At 43.7% G+C, this 27,978-nt stretch overlaps 1 protein-coding gene across 1 annotated transcript; it reads left to right on the plus strand.

Annotated features, from left to right (window-relative positions):
- Positions 1-847: 847 nt before the first annotated feature.
- Positions 848-27,978, plus strand: LOC308608520 (arylsulfatase L-like). Its single transcript, XM_081221712.1, has 11 exons — positions 848-1,245; positions 6,178-6,222; positions 6,816-6,965; positions 8,513-8,634; positions 11,419-11,541; positions 14,138-14,561; positions 16,063-16,199; positions 19,694-19,828; positions 20,203-20,365; positions 22,885-23,006; positions 27,544-27,978. Exons 2-11 carry the CDS (start codon positions 6,200-6,202, stop codon positions 27,897-27,899), a joined length of 1,755 nt encoding a protein of 584 aa, XP_081077838.1. The 5' UTR covers positions 848-1,245; positions 6,178-6,199; the 3' UTR covers positions 27,900-27,978.

A 27,978-nucleotide genomic window follows, 5' to 3' on the forward strand; every position in this document is an offset into this window, starting at 1 on the left:
GGGACTGGGTGAGTGCTACCAGTAGTATCTGGGGGGTGGAGACTAGGAGTGCTACCCAACACCTCACAACGCACACGACACGCCCTCTATACACAGTAAAGACTTACCTGGCCCCAAACATCGGTAGGGCTGTCCTAGAGATGAGTGTCACATCATTGAGCAGAGAAGAGTGCGCTGAATCTCAGGCGACCTGGGAGTTGTGACTTGGATCCCAGAAATGTGTCTCCTTTTCCTTGAAGTTGCACAAAATAACTGCAAACGTCTCGACAAGCTTCCCTCCTGAGCAGACCTGACCCAGAGCGGTAGGTCTTCCTAAGTAAAAGGCAAATACGCTTTATTCTTTTGACCTGATACATTCATAAAGAAGTTTTGCATCTGTGTAGTTCCAAGACGGATGTTTGGCAAGCATGCATCTCACATCAGAACACGTCAAAGTTCAGGCCACAGAGAGTGAAAATGCAAAATGGCTTTACAGATGGGTGTCTTTACACAATTCAGCACCTAGAAGTGGGCAGAAAGTTCCTCTTATTTGAAAAAGTCTTTGAGAAGAATCATTCTTACATAAGATGTCGACTGAAATATATGTTCTGAGAACATATAGAAAAATGTTTACATTAGCGAATAGAAAAGAAAAAAATTGGCATGCAGCCAAAAAGGAGTTTCCACAGAGAGTCATGTTATCAGGTAATTAAACATCATTTGTGTCTAGAGGTAGTTACAGGTTAGTCAGAGCTATTTTCTGTCTTCTGTTTATTTTGTAGGCGGATGCCAGAGCGGGCAGAAACACGACATTTCAGGACTGTTCCAGAGGGATTGTCAAGGCAACTGCTTTCCTGCTTTGAGACACAGCCAGCAAATGCCCCGTCTGAACTGACCAGAGGCCAGGCGGGTTTCAACCTACTTGTGAATGAAAGACTCCTTGTTTCCAGCAAGGAGATCAGAGATCCCTCTGCAAGTGTTAACAGTTTGTAAATGAGAATAGAAGGTCTTCTGTAGAAACCCGAAAAGCACAGACAACAGACGCCAGGGACTTCCCGGCCCCTTCTCTGGACAACCTAACTTGGTTTCGGTAAGATCCTTGTTGCTTTGAAGAGTGAATCAGCCGGCACATGCGTGGACCGGAGAGAGGTCCTTGACTCAGAGCTGAGATCGTGTCTCCTGGCAAGAGGACCCAGAAGACTGGTCCCCCGGAGAAGCAGCCGTTCGCTTACCTGCAGCTGGCCTGGCCCAGAGACAGCCCTTCAGGTAACCGGCTTTTCTTGGGATGCTAGCGAGGCCGCTCCAGCCCAGCCAGCGACCCTTGGCAGCCTCCCTAAGTACGCGTGACTGCAGGGCACACTGCAGCATCTGGCCGTATTTTAGAGGCAACTTTCTTTAAAATGGAAAGCAAAGATATCCATGTCAGATTTTTGCCTTGGGTGATTTCTACAAGGAATGCAGAATTAAGTTCAGAAAGAGAGCGAATGTAACTACATGAGACGCTAAGAGATTTTGGAGCATGTGGACTGGACGTTGAAGAGATGCTAAGATTAAAAACTGAACCGGGTTTGGGAACAGGGCCCAAGTGTAGTGGAGAAATGAGACATGCTGCCTGGGGTCTGGAGGACAGCGGGGAACCAGGGCTTGTAATTCTTTCTCCCCTGGAAGAGCATCAAAGGCTACATTATGGGTAATACTTCATTGCAGGACTTTCTCTTTTTCTGTATCTTTTTTCTTTTAAATGGTCAAAGTATTTGACTTTTTTTTTTTTTGGTAAGTATTCTTTTTTTTTTTTTTCCTCAAATCTTTATCGGAGTCTAATTGCTTTACAATGGAGTGTTAGTTTCTGCTTTATAACAAAGTGAATCAGCTATACATATGCATACATCCCCATATCCCCGCCCTGTTGTGTCTCCCTCCCACCTTCCCTACCCCAGCCCTCTAGGTCGTCACAAAGCATGGAGTTGATCATGCGCTTATTGAGATATAATTAGCAGATAACATTGTGAGAGTTTGCTGAGTACAAAGGGTCAGTTTGATACATTTCTATGTTGCAATATGATTGCTACAGTAGCGTTAGCTAATATTGCTCCCACCTCCTGTGTTTGCCATTGCTTTTTTGTGTTGAAAACAATTGAGATCTAGTCTCTTAGCAACTTTGACACTTAACATTACAGCAGTGTTGAGTGTAATCCCTGTGGGGTGGGTTAGCTCTCCAGAATGTATTCACCTACATGTTGCAAGTTTGCATCCTTCAACACCCACCCATTTCTCCTACCCTCCCACCCCCTGCCAACCACCACCCTACCTACCCTCTGCTCTTTCTTTGTCTCTTTCTTATGGAAAGTCTTCTCTGGTAGCAAGGAGCCACCATGAAGAAAAGCATGCAGTGTTCTAAGGGATAAGATGCTGTGTTCATTGGAACAGAAGAATATGCTCCTTCTGTGTAGCTAAATATAGAGAGACTATCACTTAAGAGGTAAACCAAAGATTTGATAAAACTAAACCTCGTAGGACGTTTCCACCATGCTCCAGCGGCGTATATACACTCAACTCTAACCCACCAGTAGAACAAATATAACCAGTCACATTTCCCAGAAAAGTCAGAAGCAGCCCATAATATGCTTTTTCTGGGGGAAAAAAAAGATTAAAATAGATGTAAAGAAAACAATCCTATCTACTTGATAATATATTATATATTTTCATATTTTTATATATGATTATTGTGTATTATATATTGTATGTATACATGTATCTCTACATACATATACATAAATGTATATTATTTCATCTATAAATACATATAAATAAAAATGTTCATAGAGCCCTCCTGAGAGGTAAAGATTTGTAGCCAAAAATTGCAAAATGGAACCGATGAAAGGGTAGGGCGAATGCTGATGGTATGAAAAGAAAGCATTTCCAGCTTCTCTCCTCTGCTCACGGGATTTGAGATACGCCATCCAAACGGTCTACATGTTAAAACAGGTCTAGAGGGCAAAGTCCGCAGTGTTCTGTTCTTCCATCAGAGAGTGGACTAATTTCATCCACAACATACATCTTGTATGAGTCCAACTCCATGACATTCTGGAAAAGGTAAAGTTATGGAAGCAGTAAAAGGATCAGTGGTTGTCAGGGGTTAAGCTGGGAAGACGGATGAATAGGCAAAGCACAGGAGATTTTTAGGGCAGTGAAACTACTCTATATGGTACTGTAATGGGAGGGGGTACATGGCATTGTACCTTGTCCACCCACGGGATGTATAACACCAAGAAAGAACCCTAAAGCTAACTCTGGGCTTCGGATGATACAGAGAGCAAACAGACACAGTCACCACGCAACAGGTCACCCACCTGTACACCAGCTACCAGAAGCGAAAAAGAGGCACCAAGCCAGGTAGCTCACACCTCACTAAAATCCTTCTTCCAAACGTATAAGGTAAATAAACAGCCTGTGCCTTGGTTCTGGACCTTGCCCAGTCACGGTAGGTCTCACCAGGAGGGATGGGACCCCTCAGCCTTTATCCCAACTGAAAACTTCCCCGCTACAGAGGCAGTGGCCACAGAGAGCCATCCAAAGAAACCTGTCTGTGGGGTTTCTTGCTGCCCAAGCCCTATCCCAGTTGCATGCAATGGTCATCCAGCTGACCACAGGTGCACTGACCTGTCCTTGTGCTGAGGAGGACGCAGCTTGGGGAGGTGTGAGAAAGCACCTGAATTGCAAGGGGGCTTGGAAGGAACCACCTCTGTCTTGTGGGCAAGGGCTAATGTCCAGAGAACATGAAGAACCAGGAAACATCAGGCTAGCTCAGAAGGAGAAGGATGGAAGCACACTGGGGCATTTCTCCTTGGAGAAGGCCCCACATACAGTGGTCCACGCCACTGCACACACAGCCAGCCAGCAGCTAGTCTGCATCTTCCCAGGGGACAGCTTAGATGGAGAGGGTGTAACTCCGAAAGGCTGGATGCCCCCAGCTCGGAAACTCGCCCACCACGTGAGCCAACTTCTCTTCAAACAACTCATGAGCAGAGCTTCTGGGTCACTGCAAAAGCCATGCCAGGTCAAGGGCCACTGACCCCCTGGAGCCCCAAGTTGGCTTCCCTCATGTCTTCACGGTTCCTCATGGCCACAAACAGGCTGCCAGGGACCAGCATTTTTACTACACATAATGTTGCCCAGTCACCCATTGACATTCTACCTTTATTGGGTTTCCAGGGAAACAGAGCTAGAACGTTAGCCCAAGGTCTGATTCTCATGCATCAAGGGACAGGATTGCCAGTCATCTGCAGAAAGCAGCTGTTGTCACCAGATGGCTTTATAGACAAGCAAATATACGTGTTCTTCCCCTTTCCTATGTTTGTTTTGTAGGGACAGAAGCATACCACACACTCTCTCGACTCTTTTTTTTTTTTTCATTTAAAATATATTGGATAAACAGAGAACGTGGTCCATCCACACAATGGAATATTATTTAGCCATGTCAGGGAATTCTGACACAGGCTACAAGGTGGGTGATCCTCGAGGACATTCACTAAGTGAAATAAGCCAGACACAAAAGGACAAATACTGTGTGATTCCACTTATAGGAGCTCTGTAGAGTCATCAGATTCATAGAGACAGAAGGTAGGATGATGGTCTCCAGGGGCTGGGGGAGTAGGATGGAGAGTGAGGGTTTAATGTGGACAGAGTTTCCGTCTGGGAAGATGAACAAGTTCTAAAGATGGATGGTGGGGATGGCTGCCTAATGATGTGAATGTGCTTCATGCCACTGACCTGTACACTTAAAAATGGGGCTTCCCTGGTGGCGCAGTGGTTGGGAGTCTGCCTGCCGATGCAGGGGACGTGGACGTGGGTTCGTGCCCCAGTCCGGGAAGATCCCACATGCCGCGGAGCGGCTGGGCCCGTGAGCCATGGCCGCTGAGCCTGCGTGTCCGGAGCCTGTGCTCCGCAATGGGAGAGGCCACAACAGTGAGAGGCCCGCGTACCGAAAAAAAAAAAAAAAGATTAAGATGGGAAATTTTGTTATCTGTGTTTACCACAATCAAAAAAATTTTTAAATATGAATTGGAGATCATTTCATATCAATATTTTATCACTTAATTTTGCATATTCCTTTATACTCCTGCCTTCTATATCGGGAATCAGGAATCTCTGGTCTGTTTGGCAAACTCTGCCTATTTTTGGAAATCAAGTTTAATTGGAGGACAACAAGGGCCAGCCATCTGTATTGTCCGTGGCCATTTCCATGCTATGACGGCAGAGTGAAGTAGTAGCGACAAGACCATCTGGGCAGAAAAGCCCAAAATATTCACCATCGGCTATTGATAAACACATGTTCTACATTCTTTTTTTTTGGCCGTGCCTTGAGGCTTGCAGGATCTTAGTTCCCCGACCAGGGATTGAACCCCTGCCCTGGCAGTGAAAGTGTGGCGTCCAAACCACTGGACCACCAGGGAATTCCCTACATTTTTTTTTTTTTAAGTCACATCAGGACTCAAACGCAAAGGCAGACACCCCAAACCAGCTGGTTTTTCCTCGTCAGGCTGGAGCAGAATTCCAACCAGGACGGAGCCACTCCAGCTCTGCCCACAGCCTACCTCCAATATTCTGCTCCCAGATACGTTATTTGCACATTGGCTCCGTTTCACCCAAGGGCCTATCTCAAGGGCGTTCATGGCTTCCTCAACCTGAAACACGTTCCACTGGAGTGAAACATCCACTTTGTCCAGAGCTTGTGCAAGTAAGAGCCGTGAACCGTGACCTGGGTGAGGCCCCAGAGTTCCAGAACCTTCAGCAGAAACGTGGCTTTGCCTACTTGCTCCATGTATGGGATTTAAGATCCATCTGGACCAAACACGGTTTCTGGCAGCCATTCCTGGATCTAGGACACCTCGGGGACTTTCACCTACAGGGAGATACCTTTCTGTTCTGACAGAGTGCCTCGAAACCAGTCACACTCTGACCTAAGCTAGAGCTAACAAAGTCCATGTTCTACATTCTAAAGAGAGTGTCCAGCGTTTGTAAAGCTTTTTTAGTAGGGAAGAACATTCATTCCTTTATGAGGTTTTAGTAGTTAAGACGTCATGGATAGCATCAGAGAGAATCAAAGTTTCCCTTCTCATTACAGACTTACTATTTAACTTCCTGCATTTGTTCATTTTCTGCTGCCTGTGTTAATATAAACCTCTTTATTTCTTACAGGAAATACAAGGAAAGAGAGGATATGTTACAACTGGAGCACTCTTGGTAAGATAGGATTATGGGCACTCGTTCATCTTCTATGTCTGCCTCTGTGTTACTTCATGTCACTTTCTCAGAATGCATTGATAGTAAACTGATCTTTCTCAATTAGTAATTGTTCACTCCCCTCCTGAGGATTCACGATTAATATACATGTTCCATGCACCCTTTCCTGGGAGGTACTCCCCGGCAGCTACAGAAAGAATTCCATCTCACTCTTCCCAATGCAGCTGCGCATCAAGCCTTGCCATGGGGCAGGTGTCTGGTTTTCCGGGAAGCCCACGACCCAAATTCCATCAGATTCAGATTTCCATCTTTATTTCATGATGCTGCTGGGCATTGGAACACCATTGTCCTGCTGTTTATTTGTGTGCCCAGGGTGGCATCCATAAAAGGATGAGTTGTTTTTAACTTAAAAAAAAAAAGGCAAGAAAGAGAGAGAAAAAAATCAAATGCCTAAGAGGTATATTCAAACTCTTCTGAAATGGAATGATAATATCAAAGTCCCCTAAAATAGTGAACCCAACTTCCCACTTACAGAAGTCGTGTAAATAAGATGGAAAGCAGCACGAAGCCTTGTTGGGTGGCTTGTTTTTCAGGAGCTGGCTGGCTCTGACAGTCGGTGTGCTTCTGGATTTGAAGCCCTCAGCTTGCAGCAGTCTATCTGGTTCCCGTCCAAATATCCTTCTTCTGATGGCAGATGATCTCGGCATTGGAGATGTCGGCTGCTATGGCAACAACACCATAAGGCAAGGACCAGAGAATTGCTCATCTGATGCCCCGGTGCAGAGGCCACTGATATCGCATCTGACCCTTGGTCTGTGCAATTCAAACTATAGCAGAATTGTATGCACATTTCTTTGAAAGCCCTTAATCCTGCCTTCTTCCCACACCTGCACTAACCCCAGCTCAAATGCATCCTGTGTATGCATAATCACTTTACTGTTAAGTATGATCTCCATCAGCACAGTCTCTGGTAGACAACGGTTTTTAAATCCTTGCTCTTGCCTGTAAACTAAGACCAATATCAAGTTTACCTCACTCTCCAACCTCCATCCATCAAGCCAAATCCACGCACTCATGCATGATTTCAATGCTCCTGGATCAAAATCTCTGCTTCAGACAAGTCCCTGTCCTCCTCACCCAAGATATGACATGCGCATGTTCACCTAGCGTAAGGTAAACCCACCCCATCAGCTTGGTCCCTTTCTCATTGTCCTTGAGTACCAGCACAGGCACTACTAGGAAGCTGCATCTGAATCCCACCTTCACGGACCACCGACAATGTGTTGGTACCGTGGAGTCAAATCTTCCAGTTAGGATTAGCGTGTCCACACAGCTGTGCTTAAAATGCATAACCAACAAGGACCTGCCGTAGAGCACAGGGGACTCTGCTCAATACTCTGTAACGACCTAAATGGGAAAAGAATCTGAAACAGCATAGATACATGTCTGTGGATAGCTGAGTCACTGTGCTGGACCCCTGAAACTAACGCAACATGGTTCATCAACTCCACGCTAATATAAAATAAAAAATAAAAAAAAGAAGACTGTGGGAAGACTAAGTGAGAAGTCACTCTGGCCTCTGAATTCTGGATCTTTTATCATATCTGCCTCAGCACCAGTAGTATATTGTGGAAACTTGGTAAATAATAATGCAGTGGATATTTCTTTGATGTTTCAGAAGACATGTGAAGTTTTTCCACTGCCTTTTTAAAAATTATTAATTGTTATTGGACTAGAGTTGCTTTACAATGTTGTGTTAGTTTCTGCAGCATAACAAAGTGAATCAGTTATATGTATACATACAGCCACTCTTTTTCAGATTTCCTTCCCATTTAGGTCACCACAGAGCATTGAGTAGAGTTCCCTGTGTGATACAGTAGGTTCTCATTAGTTACCTATTTTATATATAGTGGTGTGTCTATGTCCATCCCCTTCTCCTAATTCGTCCCACCCCCCTCCCCCCAACCCAGTATCCATTAGTTCGTTCTCAACGTCTGTGTCTCTATTTCTGCTTTGCAAAGAAGTTCATCTGTACCATTTTTCTAGATTCCACATAGAAGAGATATTATACGGTATTCGTTTTTCTCTGACTTACTTCACTCTGTATGACAGTCTCTAGGTCCATCCACAGCTCTGCAAAGCCGTTGTCTTTTGGTCGTTCCGAAGAACGCATGCATGTGTTAATTGGTGACTGGCAGGTTTTCTATTAAGTAGGATGTCACTGTGCTTATGGAAAAAGCCTCTGTGTTTGTTTGCTAAGGAATAAAGCAGTTAATGTTTCCGTCTGTAGGACTCCGAACATTGACCGCCTTGCCGCGGATGGCGTGATGCTCACCCAGCACATCGCTGCTGCTTCTGTGTGCACACCAAGCAGAGCTGCTTTCCTGACAGGCAGATACCCTCTCCGATCAGGTTTGTCCTTCCTTCTGTCTAACCACACAGTGGACAGGAACATGCTTTTTTTGACTAATCATGTGTGGATTCTCCAGTACAGTGGGAAGAGAATGCTCTAAGTCCCCCATATTTTTGACCATCAGATTGGAGTCAGTAAGAGCTCTAGATAATGAGGTGATACCGGTAGAACCTGGTGCATTTGATTGTCTTCTGTGATGTGGATATAACCATATAAGGCAGGCGTTGGCAAACTTGTTCTCTAAAGGGCAAGATATTAAATACTTTCATCTTTGTGGGCCATGTAGGCTGTGATACAGCTACACAGCTCTACTGTTGTAGCTTGAAAGCATCTATAGACCTTACATACATAAATGAGCATGGCTGTGTTCTGATAAAACTTTATTTATGAACACTGAAATTTAAATCTCATATAGTTTCATATGTTATAAAGCATACTACTTCTTATTTTTTCCCCAACCATTAAATAAAACGTACAAAACCATTCTCCACCTGCAGGGGTTATGCAAACAGGTGGTAGGCAGCATTTGCCCCAGGGGGCATAGCTTTTCAACCCCTAGTATAACATACATAATAATCTACCCCGAGGGATATTAAGGGACCTAACAGGCATTATCATGACTCTGGTTGTGCAAAAGTTTAAGTAATCAAATATGTTTAATCTGGAGAAGAAGAGATAGGGGTCTCCGAAGATTGTTTTCAAATCTCCACCTGCCCCGTGGAAAAGGAATATCTTTTGCTCTCTGTGGCCCCAAGAAAAAGATCTGAGACCTCGGAATGATTTTAAAGAGGGAAATAACGTCGACAGAATATTCCTCCCCTTCCACCACAGGGGCTCCAAAATCATCCTCTTTTGCATTAAAAGTCATGCAGATCTTTTGTTATAAAGTTCTGGAGTTTTTGTTTGGTTGGGTTTTGGTTTTGGTTTTGGTTTTAGTTTTGTGTTTTGGGGGGTTTTTGGTTTGTTTTCTTTTGTTTCTTTGTTTTTGTTTTTTTGGCTTTTTTGTTTTGTTTGTTTTTGTTTGAGGTTTTTTGGTTTTTTGGTTTGGGGTTTTTGTTTGTTTGTTTTTCAGAGGGGTTTTGAGGGTTTTTTTGTTTGCCTGTTTTGGCTTTGCTCTGTTTATTTCTCCCAATCTTTTATCTCCCTGGGGATTTGGGTAGGAAGTAGACTAAAAGTTTGAAAGTCTGTATGATGTCCCTCTGCCCTTTGACCCTGAAGCTGACTCCTGGGAGTAGGGACAGACTTCAGACCCTATATCAGTCGGAGTTCTCCAGAGAAATAGAACCAACAAGATCGATCGATCTACCTATCTATCTATCTATCTATCTATCATCTATTATCTATCTATCTATCTTCTATCATCTATCTATCATCTATTATCTATCTATCTATCTATCTTCTATCATCTATCCATCTATCTATCATCTATCTACCTATCTATCTATCATCTACCTATCCATCTATCATCTATCTATCCATCTATCATCTCTCTATCAATCTATCAGCTATTTATTTAGGATCTACCATCTCTGTCTCTTACTCTGTAAAGAGATTTATTTTAAGGAACTGGCTAGTGTGACTGTGTGGTTGGCAAGTCCAGAATCCTCAGGGCAGGAGAGCAGGCTGGAGATGCAGGTGGGATCTGGTGTTGCAGTCTTGAAGCAGAATCCCTTCTGTGTCTGGAAACCTCAGCCTTTGTCCTGGAGACCTCCAACGGACTGGATGAGGCCACCCACCTGCACAGGGGTCACCTCCTTTAGTTGAAGCCGATTGATTGAAGATGTTAACCAAATCTACAAAAGGCTTTCACAGCAACACCTAGACCCATGGACTAGTGTTTGCATGACTGGGGACCATAGCCTGGTCAAGTTGACCCATCAAAGTGACCCACAGAGGCCCTCCTATATATAGTTCTCTGGAACCTGCTCAGGGAAGAATAAATCCTGGACAACGTAAGCTGAAACACCCCAACTTTCTTTGTCCTGACCAAGAACTACTTGGTTTTCACTAGCCTTCATTGAACCAGACACATTCTTGAGGTTTTGGAAAATCTCAGAATTCTCCACATTCCCAAAGAATGATCACTGAGAACTTCATTCGCTCTTTGAACCAAGTGGATCCTCTCTGATCAGACTGAGCTGCAGTCATCAAAAAGGTCTAGGAGGCAAAGAGCATCTTCTAAATCATTGGTTCTCAACTGTACACTGCAGAGCTTTATAAAAATATTGAACCTACACTTTTTTAAATGATTGAGTAGAGGTCCTGGATCTATCAGGGTCAGGATGAATTATATCCATGGTTCCCTACCTTTTCAGCACATTAGAATCATTTGGGGGAACCTTTTAACCATTCCAAATTCCACCCCAGACCAACTAATATCACAATCTCTGGGGTGATATGATAACCAGGTGTCAAGATATTTTGGAAACCCCTCCCATGATTCCAATGTGCAGACCAGTTTGAGAAGCACTGGATTCTATCAAGAGTTTGGTGAAATCATAAAATCATTTTTAATTCTGTTTTCCTTTTCATTTAATTCTCTTTTGGCTTACAACCTTGACAGAGCAGGACCGTAAGTCTTCTCACTAACATTTTCAATTAATGAATCATTTCCTTTGCTGACAAAAATAAAACCCATGTGGCCAACCCACGTTGGAAGTAAATTTTCAACTGAATTTTGAATAATGGAGAAATTTCACCAAATGTTCTAAGTTAAAGTGATAATAATGATGATACAAATCGATGTCTGATTGTAACATTTCTTTGAAAACGATTGATCAAAGGGATGGTGTCCAGTAATGGTTATCGTGTTCTTCAGTGGACGGGCGTATCTGGAGGACTTCCACCAAATGAAACAACTTTTGCAAAAATATTGAAAGATAAAGGCTATGCCACTGGACTCATAGGTATGGACATTTTCTAAGTATTAAACACATTACTTTTTTTTTTTAACATCTTTGTTAGAGCATAATTGCCTTACAATGGTATATTAGTTTCTGCTTTATAACAAAGTGAATCAGCTATACATATACATATATCCCCATATCTCCTCCCTCTTGCGTCTCACTCCCACCCTCCCTATCCCACCCCTCTAGGTGGTCACAGAGCACCGAGCTGATCTCCCTGGAGCACGTTACTTTTATAGGGAGGTTATAGTCAAGTAAGAAGTTTGGAAATGAAATAGTTGTGACACAGTGGGATTTCTCACTAGACAGAAAGCCCATGCATGCTGGAATCATGTTACTACCCACATTGCTTCGCGCAAAGTGGATGCTCAAGAAATATCAGCTTAATGACACATTTGGCATTTCATACAATTTTCTGAGGCACCGTGATTTAAAAAATTAAAAGTTTTTGGGTGGAGGGATAGATTGGGAGGTTGGGATTGACACATACACATAGCTATATTTAAAATAGACAACCAACAAGGACCTACTATAGAGCACAGGGAGCTCTTCTCAATGTTATGTAACAACCTAAATGGGAGAAGAATTTGAAAAAGAAGAGATACATGTATATGTATAACGGAGTCACTTTGTTGTACACCTGAAACTAACACCACATAGTTAATCAACTGTACTGCAATATAAAGTAAAAATTAAAAACAAAAATAAAAATACAACTGCAAATCACCTACAAGACAGCTTTGGTGGCACCACAGGTGTGACAGTAAAAAGTTTTCCACAGAAGGCAAAATCCAGTCCCAAGCTCCCCACTGCAACCCACACGGAATTCTAAACTAGATGACAAACAACGAGAATCAGGCAACTCAACAGATATTTTAAACGATGCTCAGATGTAGAAAGATTTTGACTATATTGTCAGTTCTGACTTTTTACTCAATACAATGAAGAGTTTTATGAGCAATCATTTCCTGAGGTATCTGATCATACTAAGTCATGATAAAAGCAAAAATAAATCCATTAATGATCTTTCAAAACATTAGCATTTTTTTTCTAATTTTACCAAATTACCAAAAATTTTCATAATGCTGTTTTTCCCCATTTCCTGCCTAGAAATGTGACTACACAGCTTAGAACCTTCCTCTCTGCTTCCATAAAGAGCAGGCTTATCTTTCTATACGTCAACAAACCACTTACGTCATGTGTAGAATGAATTAAAATTAGGGACGGCAGTTTCTTGAAAGGGGTCCAAGGAGTCATGATCATTATCATGTTATATTAATAAATTTTGCTAACAGTCTCTTTTGATCAGAAAGATCAAAGCTAACTCTTTAGTTCTTTGAATATAGAATCCAATAGATTTGTGGATATTGCTCGGGAAATCACATGAGGTTTTCTGGGTGACGGACACCATTGGGCTGCTGAGAAGGTACACAGAGCGTATCAACACTCCAGCAGTGATAACAGGGAAGCTAATCACCTTCCACTGACTGAACACGACAAGTGGGGTCTGCAAAACCTGTCACCCACCACCACCCTGACTATGATTATAACGAATTAGCAAAGGGACGGAGAATTCTAAAGTCGGAAAATCTTTCGCTCACGCTGGTCACATCAGATGGAGTTTTCTAGAGCAGTGTGACTACTGTGTGCCTTGATTATTGCTCTCCTGTAGAAAGTCGCAAAGTCAGGTGGAGTCGACTGAATAAGGGTCACCAAAGATAGCAGGTCCTAAATGCTGGAACCTGCAAATATAACCTTACATAGGAAAAAAGGGTCTTTGCAGATGTGATGAAGTGAAGGATCTTGAGATGAGATGATCCTGGATTATCCAGGTTTCCTTATATACAAGGACAAGGGTCCTTTCAAGAGGGAGACAGACACATATCTGACTACAAAGAGGAGATAGTGAGGCCATTGAGGCAGAGACGGGAGGGATGCGGCCACAAGCCTGGGGACGCCTGGAGCCCCCAGAAGATGGAAGAGGCAGGAACGACCCTCCCCTGGAGCCTCAGCGCTTTCCAAGTAGACAGGAATGGGACCTTATTTGGAAAGAGGGTCTCTGCAGATGTGATGAACTAAAGGGTCTGAGATGAGGTCCTCCTGGATGAGGGTGGCCTTACATCCAATGACAGTGTCCTTCTAAGAGACAGAAGAGGAGAGACAGACACAGAGTTCTAGCCCTGGGAAGACAGAGGCAGAGACGGGAGGGAGGTGGCCATGAGCCCAGGGACACCTGGAGCCCCCAGAAGCTGGAAGAGACGGGAAGGACCCTCCTCTGGGAGGCCCTGCCCACTTGCCTTGATTTTGGACTTGCTCTCCAGAACTGTGAGAGCATAAATTCCTGTTGTTTCAAGCCACCAAGTTATGGTGCTTTGTTCCAGCAGCACAGGAAATGCTGCTACACAAGGTCCTCATTCCCTTGAAGTGACCTGGCCAGGCTGTGGTACAAACAACAGCAAACACTACCCCCACCTCCTCTACATCCCCACCTCATCCCACCACCCAGCAGAGAGCCTAGAACTTGGCAAGCACACCATACCTACTCCCCCAGGGATGATCGGACCATTGTCACGTGTGCATGCTTCTTGCCTTTCAGGAAAATGGCATCTGGGTCTCAACTGTGAGTCCTCCGATGATTACTGCCACCACCCGCTCAGCCACGGCTTTGACCATTTCTACGGAATGCCGTTTTCCATGATGGGAGACTGTGAGCCCTGGGAAATGTCTGAAAAGCGCGCAGGCTTGGAGCATAAACTCAACGTCTGCTCGCATGTCATGGCGTTGGCCGCCTTTACGCTCACCGTTGGGAAGCTCACCCGCCTGGTAGCGGGCTCCTGGACTCTGGTCGTCTGCTCAACCATCGCGGCCCTCTTGTTCTTCACGACCTCCTATTTCATGGGTGCCCTGATTGTTCACGCGGACTGCTTTCTGATGCGAAATCACTCCATCACCGAGCAACCCATGTGCCTTCAAAGGACGACAGCTCTTATGCTCAAGGAGGTCTCATCCTTTGTCAAAAGGTGAGTGTCAAAGATGGCTTCAGGATGAAAATGAATTCGGAATCTGCTTCTTCTGTAATAGGTACTGGCGTGGTGAAATGGTCCCAGCTCAGAAAGACATTTTTTGGTAAAATGGGGCATAAATGATGTTCCATGGAACTCAACTGGATCCATTGAAACAACTGACCAGTCAGCTGAAATTTGCTGCTGTTCCTTCTTATTTTAGAGCCAGACCAGGGAATTCCCTGGGGGTCCAGTGGTTAGGACTCTGAGCTTGCACTGCAGGGGGCACAGGTTCTATCCCTGGTCTGCCAGCCACGTGGCATGGCTAAAAAAGAAAAAAAAAAGAGCCAGTCCAATTCTTTTGAGCACCCCTGGTTACCACAGGGGTGGTATTTAATGAACATATGAAACTGAATCACCTGTAGGTTTTGCAATAAATTCTAAGTATTTTTAAAGCTCTACCATCAGGACCAAGTGGTCCTGTGGCTAACTTCAGCCTGGATGTAAATGTGAGTGACAGTGACAGAGAGACTTACCAGGCCAGACTAGGAGGGACACAATGAAAAGCTACACCAAACAGAGGCCACTTCGTGCTCCCCAAAGGGATTCCAGTAAAGTGGGCGACTCCATGGAACCCCAACTTACCTGGGTGGTGATCATGTTCTGGAACATTCTTAGAGAGTTCTTGATGGAATTGCCAAATATGGGTCAGGTCTGAAGCGAATACTTCGCTTTCAAATTAAAACAAACTAACCTGATGTGTCCTTATTAAGTCTAAGAGCTTCACCTTTGCTTCTGTCCTTTAAGGGGGTAGATTAGACCATAAAGATCAGGTGAAGATGGGGGAAGATGGGGAATTGTCTAGATTTTGGGGAGAATCAACTTGAGATTAACAACCCCATATACATCATTTTGAAAATGTGTTTTTTCATGACTATTCCACATCCTAAACTTCATTGCATAAGAGCAGTTGTAAAGAAAACTAAATGTGCAAATCACTTATTCTTTCAGCTACATTTGAAATAGAAAAATATACTGAAATAACAATAAAATAAAAGCCAGACCAGATGGCATCCTCGTATTCTATTTTCCTTTCAGTCATCCGAAGTCCATAGAGTTAGAAAACGATAATCAGGAAGAAAAAGATGTATAAGATCGTTGTGGAGGGAATTCTCTGGCGGTCCAGTGGTTAGGACTCTGCGCTTCCACTGCAGGGGGCACGGGTTCGATCCCTGGTCGGGAAGCTGAGATCCCACATGCCGTTGCATGGCCAAAAAATAAAAAATTAGTGTGGACTTTTCAAAAGACTTTAGAAGGAAGAAAGTCATCACACTTAGATTCTCAGATGCAGAAACATCGTGCCGTGAAACAGATCTACGCATTTGCTTCTGGTGGGTAGAGCAGCAAAGTCATGTATCTGAGTAAGGACGTGACAATGGAGATTTGTATTTAGCATCTGTAGGACCTCAATCTCAGGTTGACCAAAAAATAACTCCCATCACATTGTATCTACTTTCAGAAACAAGCAAGGACCTTTCCTCCTCTTCGTGTCCTTTCTACATGTCCACACCCCTCTTATCACTACCGAGAACTTCCGAGGGAGGAGTCCCCATGGGCTGTACGGGGACAACACAGAAGAGATGGATTGGATGGTGGGTAGGTACCTTTTCCAGGTGAGAAAGTGATGGTTCCTCGTCCAGAAACTGCAGGAGGGAAGGATGTAAAGAATGAGAAGACCAGACTAATTAACGTTACCGATAGGAGAGGCATCCTTTGAATGTCAGGGGTCCTCCTCACTCTTGTGTTTTATTTCTCTTTCTTGGATGGGTTGACTTTCTCTTTTCCCCCCAGGAGAATGTAAAATGCCTGTGGGTTGGGACTGCCTTGTCTTCTTCTCCCACTGCATCCCCTGGGTTTAGTACAGTGCCAGGTGAAAAAAAGTGAACATTTCCTGACTGAGTCAGCGCTTGAATGCCTGTGTGGGTGTGGATGCAGCCACTTCGCTGATTCTCCAACAAGGGCTCGGTACCCCTGGGTTTCCATGGTGGTGAGCTACAGAGTAATCATCCTCAGAGATTTTAGAGAAAATGTACCTTAAAGAATCTTTTCACAACGTCATCTTGGAGTAAAAAGTATGATTTCGGTGAACTGTTGGGGAAAATGAGAAAAATTGGAAGACAGTTGTGCAATTACTCATGTCAAATCTCTTCCCCGGAGGGCCTGGCCCCATTCCCTTCAAGACAAATTCACTCATCTTTGGGTAGAAAAGATTAAGAATGACTGGAAAATATAGGCTATTTTAGGTGATGTCAAACATTGAGTGTTTAAAATGGAATTTCCAACACCACAATTTGGGAAAAAAATATTTTAAACGAATAAATGTACAGATGTATGTAATCAAATAAGTATTGAATGATAAAGACTGAAATTTTACAGTACAGAGTTAAGAACCCGTAAATTCATCAAGATAAGAAACTCTTCATGAGATACATGTAGAGAATCTTTTGTTTTTTTTTAAATTTTTATTGTAATGTAGTTGATTTACAATGTTGTGTTAGTTTCTGCTGTACAGCACAGAGAATCAGTTATACATCTACATATATCCCTCTTATTTAGATTCTTTTCCCATGTAGCCCATTACAAAGTACTGAGTAGAGTTCCCTGTGCTCTACAGTAGGTCCTTATTAGTTATCTATTTTATATATAGTAGTGTGTATGTGTCAATCCCGATCTCCCAATTTATCCCTCCCCCTGCCTTCCCCCCCTCCCCGCTTTGGTAACCTTAAGTCTGTTTTCTACATCTGTGACTCTATTTCTGTTTTGTAAATATGTTCATTTGTATTATTTTCTTTTTAGATTCCACATATATGATATTTGTCTTTCTTCTTACTCACTTCACTTACTATGATCATCTCTAGGTCCATCCATGTTGCTGCAAATGGCATGGTTTCATTCTTTTGTATGGCTGAGTAATATTCCATTGTATATATAGACCACATCTTTATCCATTCCTCTCTTGATGGACACTTAGGTTGCTTCCATGTCCTGGCTATTGTGAATAGTGCTGCTGTGAACATTGGGGTGCATGTATCTTTTCGAATTATAGTTCTGTCTGGGTATAGGTCCAGGAGTGGGATTGCTGGATCATATGGTAGCTCTATTTTTAGTTTTTTGAGGATCCTCCATACTGTTCTCCGTAGTGGCTGCACCAGTTTACATTCCCAGCAACAGTGTAGGAGGGTTCCCTTTTCTCCACACCCTCTCCAGCATTTATTGTTTGTAGATTTTTTTTATGATGGCCATTCTGATCGGTGTGAGATGATAACTCATTGTAGTTTTGATTTGCATTTCTCTATTAATTAGTGATGTTGAGCATCTTTTCATGTGCCTATTGTCCATGAAGAATCTTTTCAATGTCTCCCCTTTCTCTCTGTCCCAATTTAAAACTCAGTCAAGCAACTGAATGATACATTTTTTTAACAAAAATCATTTAGAATGTAGGTTGGTGTAGCTCAGATTATTAGGGCAGGGAAACTCTTCTGTTGACACTATAATGCTGGACACAAGACATTGCACTTTTATCAAAACCCAAAGAATGGGGCTTCCCTGGTGGCGCAGTGGTTAAGAATCCGCCTGCCAGTGCAGGAGACACGGGTTCGATCCCTGGTCCAGGAGGATCCCACATGCCGCGGAGCAACTAGGCCCGTGCGCCACTACTGAGCCTGTGCCCTAGAGCCTTCGAACCACAGCTACTGAAGCCTGCGTGCCTAGAGCCCGTGCTCCACAACAACAGAAGCCACCACAATGAGAACCCGCGCACAGCAACGAAGACCCAACGCAGCCATAAATTAATTAATTAATTAATTAATTAAAAAACAAAAACAAAAAAAAAACCCCCACAGAATGCACAACAGAAAGAGTGAACCCTAATGTAAACTATGGACTTTAGTTAATAACAGTGTATCAATATTGACTTATCAATTATAACATTGTTTAGCTAATCTATAAACCTAAAACTGTTGTAAAAACCAAAATCTATTAATGAAGGGGGAGGAAAATCAATAGGGATACAAATTTTAAAATTCCTTTCCAAAAGAAAGCACCTAAAGAGGAAGAAATGGCCAAAGTACAGACGGAACAAAGAGAAAAAAAAATAAAAGCAAAAAACAAACAAAAAGAAGCAATATGGTTGATTTAAAACTAACCGTATAGAGACTTCCCTGGCGGTCCACTGGTTAGGACTCCATGCTTCCACCTCAGGGCGCCCAGGTTCAATCCCTGGTCGGGGAACTAAGATCCCACAAGCTGCAGCATAGCCAAAAAAAAAAAAAAAAAAAATGCAGACCTGGTCAGACTGTATAAAAAAACAACACCCAAACACCAAAGAAATACACTCGTTTTTTTAAATCTGTAACTTTTAACCAACCACCTTCACCCATTTTTCCCCACCCCTCACCCTCACCTGCAGTAGCCACCAATCTGTTTTCTCTTTCTGTAGGTGTGGCTTTTTGGACCTCACATATAAGTGAGATCACACAGTATTTGTCTTTCTCTGTCTGACATATTGCACTGAGCATAATGCCCTCAGGGTCCATGCATGTTGCTGCAAATTGCAGGATTTCCTTCTTTCTCAAGGCTGGATAATAGTCTGTTGAATGCATACACCACATTTTCTTTATTCATTCATCCATCGATGGATGCTTGGGTTGCTTCCATGTATTACCTATTGTAAATACTGCTGCTATGAACATGGGGGTACAGATTTTTTTATGTGACTCTAAGAAACCTAGAACTGCCACTGAAAACTATTCTTCATCCATGTACAAATGCTTTTGTCAGCGTCCTTCCTAGCCCATCCTGTTCCCTATTTTTCTCTGTAATCTTCTTTTGCCTCATTTTTAAGGGTTCACGACGTTGTCCTATGCAGCATGTACACTTGTAGCTTTCCTGAAACTTTTTGGAAACAGGATTGGGCACATACAAAGACATATATCAATCTTAGATCAAGGATGCTTAGAATAGCACAATTATATTACTGCTCACTCCCATTATGCTTTAACACTAAAGACTCATTTTAATGAAGCATTCCAAAAATTTGGTGTAAGAGTTTCTTCTATTTTGACTGGCACAAATGCATCTATTCTTTGCAGGGCAGATCCTTGATACTTTGGACACAGAAGGTTTGACCAATAGTACCCTCGTTTATTTTACATCGGATCATGGGGGATCCTTAGAGGCTCAGTTTGGAAACAATCAATATGGTGGCTGGAATGGGATATATAAAGGTAAGGGTGACACATTCCCAGATCCATGTGTACTGTCTTCATCTCTTCCCAATAATTCCCAACCCTTTCTCTGGAATGGGAGTTTACAAAGCAAGGTCACAAAAACCAAAGGAACCCAAATGATTGTTGTGGTCAACAGGATAATGTCCCCAAAGATATCCATGTCCTGACCCCCGTGTGGTAGAAAACCAACACCCAGATTAATCAATAAAACAAAATCTATGCTCTGCTAGGGAGGAACTAAATGTCATCATGTAATTAAAGAGGGAGGGAGAGAAAGAGAGATTTAAGACAAATGGAAAGGTTAAATCACCCAGGTAAGCAACCACTTTGGATTTTCAATCACATTCTTTCCTGTTGATGTCTAAACACAGGTGGCAAAGGCATGGGCGGCTGGGAAGGTGGGATCCGGGTCCCAGGGATACTCCGGTGGCCCGGGGTGCTGCCCGCTGGCCGCCTGATCCACGAGCCCACCAGCCTGATGGATGTCTTCCCCACCGTGGTCCAGCTGGGGGGTGGCCAGGTGCCCCATGACAGGTACAGAGAAGCTCAAAGAAGGCAGTTGCGTTTTGTGTACAGCCAACATGTACGTCAAACATCGCTGTCACTTTTGTTTGGCATAAAACATCCATGAGATCAGTATCTGGAAAAACGCTCATCGCTCTCTGCTGGGATCCAACGTCTGCTTCATTTTATGCACAAAATGTCCTTCTCTTCTCAATCTTAAGTGGAGCCATTTGATTATAAGGACGATTGTCACTGAAATGCATCAATGAATTTACTAACGATTCATCACAAGAGATTCCTTTTGATGTAGTGTGGTAGGGACTTTTCATGATCCCAGTTTTTCTTATTTTTTAATTTATTTATTATTTTATTTATTTATTTTTGGCTGTGTTGGGTCTTCGTTGCTGCATGCGGGCTTTCTCTAGTTGTGGCAAGCGGGGGCTGCTCTTCATTGCGTTGCGCAGGCTTATTGCGGTGGCTCCTCTTGTTGCGGAGCCTGGGCTCTAGGCACGTGGGCTTAGCAGTTGTGGCTCGCGGGCTCAGTAGTTGTGGCTCGTGGGCTTAGTTGCTCCGCGGCATGTGGGATCTTCCTGGACCAGGGCTCGAATCCGTGGCCCCTGCACTGGCAGGTGGATTCTTAACCACTGCACCACCAGGGAAGCCCGATTCCAGTTTTTCTTCCTTTAAAAATTATAGAAAATTTGGGAGGAATAGAAAACAAAATTATTTCGTAAACTTGACAACATAGAGATGAATGCATAATTAAGTTATATGATACCTATATACTATATATATTTAGATATACTTTATATTTTTTAATATATTTGTATAAAATGTCAGTATATATATAGAGATATATATGTACATACCTATATATATTTAGACACTTTATGCATGGGCAAAAATTTTAATGGCTTTACAGTATTCTTTCAACTAACCTCTTACAGGTGGACATTAGCCCTGTTCTCTTTTGAAAAAAAATCTGGCTTTGTCATTTTACTGCCTGTCATAATTATCTTCTTAGTAAAAATCCCTGGAAATTGAATTCCTGGGTCAAAGTGTATGGCCATTTACTAAATCTCTTGATACATTTTGTCAAATTGTTCCCTAGCAATTGCTACTGGCTGTAAGTGAGAGTATCTATTTTTAAAATAATAGAACTAAAATAAATTTAATTTATACATGTAATTTATTTATTATATATATAGATGACACATACAGTATGTGTGTATGCACATATACATATATGTGTGTTATCATTCCCATTGCTTTATCAGCAAAGATGTTGAATATTACATTCTCCTGTTTTCTGTTTTCTTACATTGAATATCATGTCTCTGGTTGATTTTTTTTTCTCCTAATTGGCTGCTAATTTTTTTTTTCATAAATTTATTGATTTTTGGCTGCGTTGGGTCTTCGTTGCTGCGGGAGGGCTTTCTCTAGTTGCAGAGACCAGGGGCTACTCTTCCGTTCGGTGCGCGGGTTTCTCATTGGGGCGGCTTCTCTTGTTGCGGAGCACGGGCTTGGCGGGGGGGGGCTCTAGAGCGCAGGCTCGGTAGTTGTGGCGCACGGGCTTAGTTGCTCCATGGCATGTGGGATCTTCCCGGACCAGGGCTCGAACCCGTGTCCCCTGCATTGGGAGGTGGATTCTTAACCACTGCGCCAGCAGGGAAGTCCCTGGCTGCTAATTTTTAACATTAATTTATAATATCTCATTTGTTTTAAAAATAAAAATTTGTCCATCATGTATATCACAAATGTATTTTGCTAGAAGATAAAATTCAGCTATATATTGTTGCTTGGTTTTATTTATATATACATTTATATATATTTATACACACACATATGTAAACATGTGTGTATGTGTACATGAATACACGTTTGGAAATGAAATATATATTGTGTATATACATGGTATATATATATGTATGTGTTATATATATGGTGTATCTATGCAGTATGCATATATTTTATGTATATATGGTGGGTATATATATCACATATCTATGGTATATGTATATGGTATGTGTATATGTATATATATTGTATATACAGTATATATAATATATAGTGTATATACTGAATATATAATACATATATTGTGTATATATTATATATTCCATATATAGTGTATATATGTATTTGTATATAATGATATATATTGTGTATATAATGTATATTTTTTATATAATGATATATATTGTATATATACACTATATATGCATATACATTTCTTTTATTATATATATATTTATGAAATGATTCCAGGTCTTGTTGAAGAACACTGAATATTCTATAACGACTTAAAGCTCAAATCAATATAGAACCAAGCAGGTGTTTCCATTTTGTTCACCTATTTGTGCCTTCAGAATTAGTCTGGGTGGACCGTCACTTCAGCCGAGCAAGCTGGACCCTCCAAGATCTTTTAGCCGAAGGCGCTGTGTGCAGGTGGATGGGGTGCTGACTGCCCCGGGGCTGCCCTGGGCTTGTTAAGGCTCACTCCCACCTTCCAGCAGCCCCGCCCTGAGTCCCTGTGCTCCTGCCTGTAGGGTGATTGACGGCCGGGACCTGCTGCCCTTGCTCCTGGGGACAGCCCAGCACTCGGACCACGAGTTCCTGATGCATTACTGCGAGAGCTTCCTGCACGCAGCCCGGTGGCACCAACGGGACAGTGAGTAGCCTGCCTGAACGAGCCATGTCTTGGCCTCTGTTCTCATTTTCTGCTTCTTTATGGTTTGCATTTCCACACGAGCTCCTTTATTTCCTTCTTGGCGGTATTTTTCTTCTGACGCCGGCAACATCCTTTAGCTGTCGATCATCCTGTGGTGATCGGAGGGAATTCTGTGGTTTAGGCTATGGCTATGGCTTTCCTGTCCCCCAGCCCCATGAGGTGAGGTGCAACTTTTATCATCACACACACACACTTGTACACACACAGGTGTTCCCACCTGATTCTAACCTTTCCAGTCTGTCCTCTTAATCTATATTTGCTTTCCATGTGTCTTAACTTCATGACACCGTCTCATGTCTGTTATATTAATGATAACTTTGTAAAACAAGCAGTAACATGTTTAGTGAATAATTTTTGCATCTCAAACTTTTCTGGGCTGTTTTGGCCCAACAGTCCTTTCAAAAGAATTGTAAAATCATGTGCAAGTATGTTTTTTTTAATCCCACAGGAATATCAATGGCCATTGTCTTCAACGTATAAATGATTTTGGGGGGGAAAGTGGTATCTTTACAACATCAAGTTTTCCCAAACTGAAGCGTGTTATGTCTCTGCACTTCTTATTTAAAAACTATTCGTCTTACCAAGCACTTTATTCCCTTACCAAGTCATTTCATTGTATTTTAATTGCTTCCCTATTTATAGCTGGATTCTCCATCATCGTCTGACGGGAGTTGCTTGAGGTTTTCTGTTCCTATGAATCTGTTTCTATGAATCTTTTTAAATCCAGCTCTTGGATTTACTAAACAACTGTATTTTTAAATTTTCTAACTGCTTGAGTTCTGCCTCTACTTTGGTCTGTGGCAACAGACTTTCAGCTATTTGAGTTTCTTCTCTTTTCTTCATTTCTGTTTCCCTCTCTATTATCCTGCCTTGCCCTGACATTTTCTCCCTTTTTTGTGGATTTCCCTTAAGGATTTGGTTTTCTTCCAGGGTTTGGGAAGGCCTACAGACCTCTTGCAATTCAACTCACTCTTTTTTCTTTATCCCTCAAAACCATTCTCTGGACATGTCCAGTTGTCTGAAACAAGAATAAAAGAATACCTTTTGGAATCCCCCTTATTTGAGGAAGTTACCAATAGATTTTTAAAAAATCTCCCTCCTTTTCCTGTCCATCCTTTTCAGCAGTGTCATCATCTGGGATGATTTTTATTGCTACATTTTTGGGTTTTTAAGAATTACATATCATAGATTTCCTCTTTTAAGATTTCAAAAAAATTTTTCATTCAGGGACTTCCCTGGAAGCCCAGTGGTTAAGACTCCGTGCTTCCACTGCAGAGGGGGGACGGGTTCAATCCCTGGTTGGGGAACTCAGATCCTGCATACCATGGGGCGTGGCAAAAAAAAAAAAACTTTCATTCAATTACCTAGCACAATCTACAACTATTTATGCTTCCGGATAATTTTTATTGCTACATTTTTGCTTTTCTAAACTTACATACTATAGATTTCCCCTTTTACGACTTTTTAAAAAACTTTCATTCAATTGCACAGTTCACTCTACCAGCATTTATGCTTAGGGATGATTTCTATTGCTACGTTTTTGATTTTTTTAAAGTCACATATTATAGATTTCCCTTTTTAAGGGTTTTTTTAAACTTTCCTTCAGTTCCGTAGCCCAACCTTCAAGCACTGCTGTGAGTGGCACCGATACCTGGGATCAACGTTCATACTCTTTTCCTTTACCCCGTGGCTGCCCCATTACTGGACCTCTCTTCTCTCAGTTATTGGGCAAATATCTCAATTTTTTTTCAAGGTAGATAAGGAGTGTGTTCCTACTTTCTTTTTTTTTTTTTTCTAATTTTTGTGTTTTGGCCGTGCCACGCACCATGTGGGATCTTAGTTCCCCAACCAGGGATTGGAACCCGTGCCCCGTGAATTGGGAGCGTGGAGCCCTAACCACTGGATGGCCAGGGAAGTCCCCTGTTCCTACTTGCCATGTCTTTTCGACAGCCCCCTCACCGGCCTCCCCAGGTCCACTCTTCATCCCACTCCCATTGTCCACTTAGCCCTCCATGAAAACCTTTCCAGGACCACCCACCATACCGATTCCTCCCTGTGACGTGAGCCAGCCCCTCCCCTTCTCTGGAACAAGAGCTCTGACCCTAGGAGCCCCCAGTCGCCAAGCTCCAGCAGAACCATGCCCTGTGATTCTAGAACCTGCAGTTACTGTCTCAGGGCCTTTGCACGACCCGTTCCTGCCATCGGGAACATGCTCAGAAGGCTGACCATCCTCCGTTCTTCACCTTCACGTCCCGCATCCACTATTACCCCACCCTGCACACACACAAACCTCCACGTCCACCTTCCATCACCTGGACTGCTTGTATTTTCTTCCAGGCATTCGTCACTCTTGGCAATCTTCTCATTTCTGGTGTCTATTTACCACTCTCTGGCCTGAGTCCCCTGCCTAGGACTCCATCTGTCTTCTCTCTGTACTCATCTGCCGAACAATGAAAACAATCACAGACATTGAATCAGTGTCCGCCTGATGCCAGTGAACTCATTTTACTCTGAAAACCCCAGCAGATGACAATTCCTGTCACCAGTTCACAGGTGAGAAAACTGACACTTGTTAAGACAACAGGTCGCAGGGCTTCCCTGGGGGTCCTTTGGCTAAGGCTCCGCGCTCCCAATGCAGGGGGCCCGGAGTTCCATCCCTGGTCAGGGAACAAGACCCCACATGCCACAGCTAAGACCCAGCGCAGCCAAGTAAATAAATAAATATCCCAAACAACAACAAAAAAAGACAACAGGTCACCATAAATGCTTAGAAGGGGACAGAAGCCAGAGATTTTAATCGTGTTCCCATAAAAACACCAAACCACAGTGGTGCCAGCCTGGGAACCAGGGCTCAGGCAGGGAAATCTGGTGGCTGTTGGGACGAAGAGAACGGGATGCCCGTCTGAGCATAGGTCTTGGTTGCCCACACTTGCTGGCTGCATGGGGATCCCTGGCTTCATCCTCACTCTCCTGTCCAGGTCCCAGGAGCAGCCCCAGCCCTGCCCCATCTCCCTCCCTGGTCCCTGGTCCTCCTGCACCAGGATCCCAGGGAACCCTCCCGCCTGGTCCTGGAAGAGGCACGGCCACCAGAGTCCCGCTCACTGCCCTCTGGTTACACGTGTGGCTTCCCCAGACTTGCTGCCCTGCGAGGATGCCGGGCATGCCAGAGGGAGAGTGGGGGCCTCCTTCGCCATGCAGCAGGAAGCCGCAGGGCTCAGGCTGTGCAGTTCTGGGTCTGACCCATGGCCGGGGGCAATGCTGGTGTGAGGACAGTCTCTCCTTCCATTTGGTCAAAATCGCTTCCTGAGGCTGAGCTAGGTCTGGTGCCAGCTGACCTCTAGTTAGTAAGTCTTCTCAGACGCTGGAGGATGTCTGTTACGGATGCGTGCTGCTCTCTCCCTCCCTTCTTTTCTTCCTTCCTTCCTTTCTTCCCTCCTTCCTTCCCTCCTTCCCTCCTTTTCTTGGTGGAACCTTCACAGCTAGAGAGAAGCTCGGGAAAAACATCATGGAGAATCCACTTAGGAAACCACCGACCACACAAGTAATTCATTCTTTTTTGTAAACAGCTCTGTGGCGCTGTCATTCACCATCTTAGCTCGGGCTGCCATAACAACATACCACAGACCACGGAGCTTAAAATAACGCACACTTATTTCTCACAGTTCTAGAGGCTGGAAGTATGAGATCAAGGTGCCAGCACGGTCTGGTTCTAGGCAGGACTCTCTTCTGGGTCAGATTCGGCCGCCTTCTCCCTGTGTCTTCATGTTGGGGAGAGAGAGCTCTGGTCTCTTCCCTCTTTTTAAAAGGCCACGAATCCCATCCTGGGGGCCCCACCTTCACAGCCTCCTCGAACCCTAATCACCTCCCAACGCTCTATCTCTTAATCCCATCCCGTCGGAGCTCAAGGCTTCCACAATGAATTTGGGGTTGAAGGGATGGAGGACACACAAACGTTCAGTCCATAACATTCACATAACCATGAAATTCACCCTTTTCGAACGTAAAAATTGAGTGACATTTAGCACATTCACAACGGGTGCAAACCTCACCGTCATCTAGCTCTATGACATTTTCATCACCTCCAAAATGAAACTCCAAACCCATTAAATACACATTCCCCATCCCCGTCCCCCAGCCCCTGGTAACCATGAACCCACTTTCTGTGTCTGTGGATTTGCCTGTTCTGGACGTTTCCTATAAATGGATCACACACTGTGTGTCCTCCTGTGTCTGGCTTCTTTCTCTGAGCATCGTGTGTTTAAGGTCCATCCATGCTGTAGCCTGTGTCAGAGCTTCACTCCTTTTCATGGCTGAGTCATATTCCACTGTGTGGATGGACCCCATGCTGTGTATCCACCCATCACTTGATGGACACTTGGGCTGCTTCCAGCCCCTGGCACTTGTGAATCACCCAGCTCTCCAGCAATATGTCCTGTTTCTCCATGCCAACCCTCCCCAATTCTTGTCCTTCCTCCAGGAGGGGCAGTGTGGAAAGTCCACTACGTGACCCCGATGTTCCACCCAGATGGAGCCGGTGCCTGCTACGGGAGAGGCGTCTGCCCATGCTCTGGGGACAAAGTAGCCCATCATGACCCACCGTTGCTGTTTGACCTCTCGAGAGACCCTTCCGAGGCTCACGCCCTCACGCCAGACACGGAGTCCTCATTCCATCAGGTGATGGAGAGCATCACAAAGGCCGTGCAGGACCATCGCCGGACGCTCAGCCCGGTTCCACTGCAGCTGGACATGCCGGACAACATGTGGAAGCCATGGCTCCAGCCCTGCTGTGGTCGGTTCCCCCTCTGCTGGTGCGATCGGGAAGCTGACCCATAATAGCCGCCCGCCTGGGAAAACTAGGTCCCTGCTCCCTAGAGATCTCCGTTGGGGTCAAAATAAAATGGCCTGAAGTCAA

This window comes from Mesoplodon bidens (assembly GCF_964165515.1).
Source record: "Mesoplodon bidens genome assembly, chromosome: X".
NCBI classification, from domain to species: domain Eukaryota; kingdom Metazoa; phylum Chordata; class Mammalia; order Artiodactyla; family Ziphiidae; genus Mesoplodon; species Mesoplodon bidens.

Excerpts from the sequence above, each read along its gene's own strand:
- LOC308608520 (XM_081221712.1), top strand. The coding sequence starts at position 6,200 with ATGTTACAACTGGAGCACTCTTG. Across the intron at positions 6,223-6,815 it reads TTACAACTGGAGCACTCTTG|GAGCTGGCTGGCTCTGACAG; the intron begins GTAAGATAGGAT and ends CTTGTTTTTCAG. Across the intron at positions 20,366-22,884 it reads GGCCAGGTGCCCCATGACAG|GGTGATTGACGGCCGGGACC; the intron begins GTACAGAGAAGC and ends TCCTGCCTGTAG.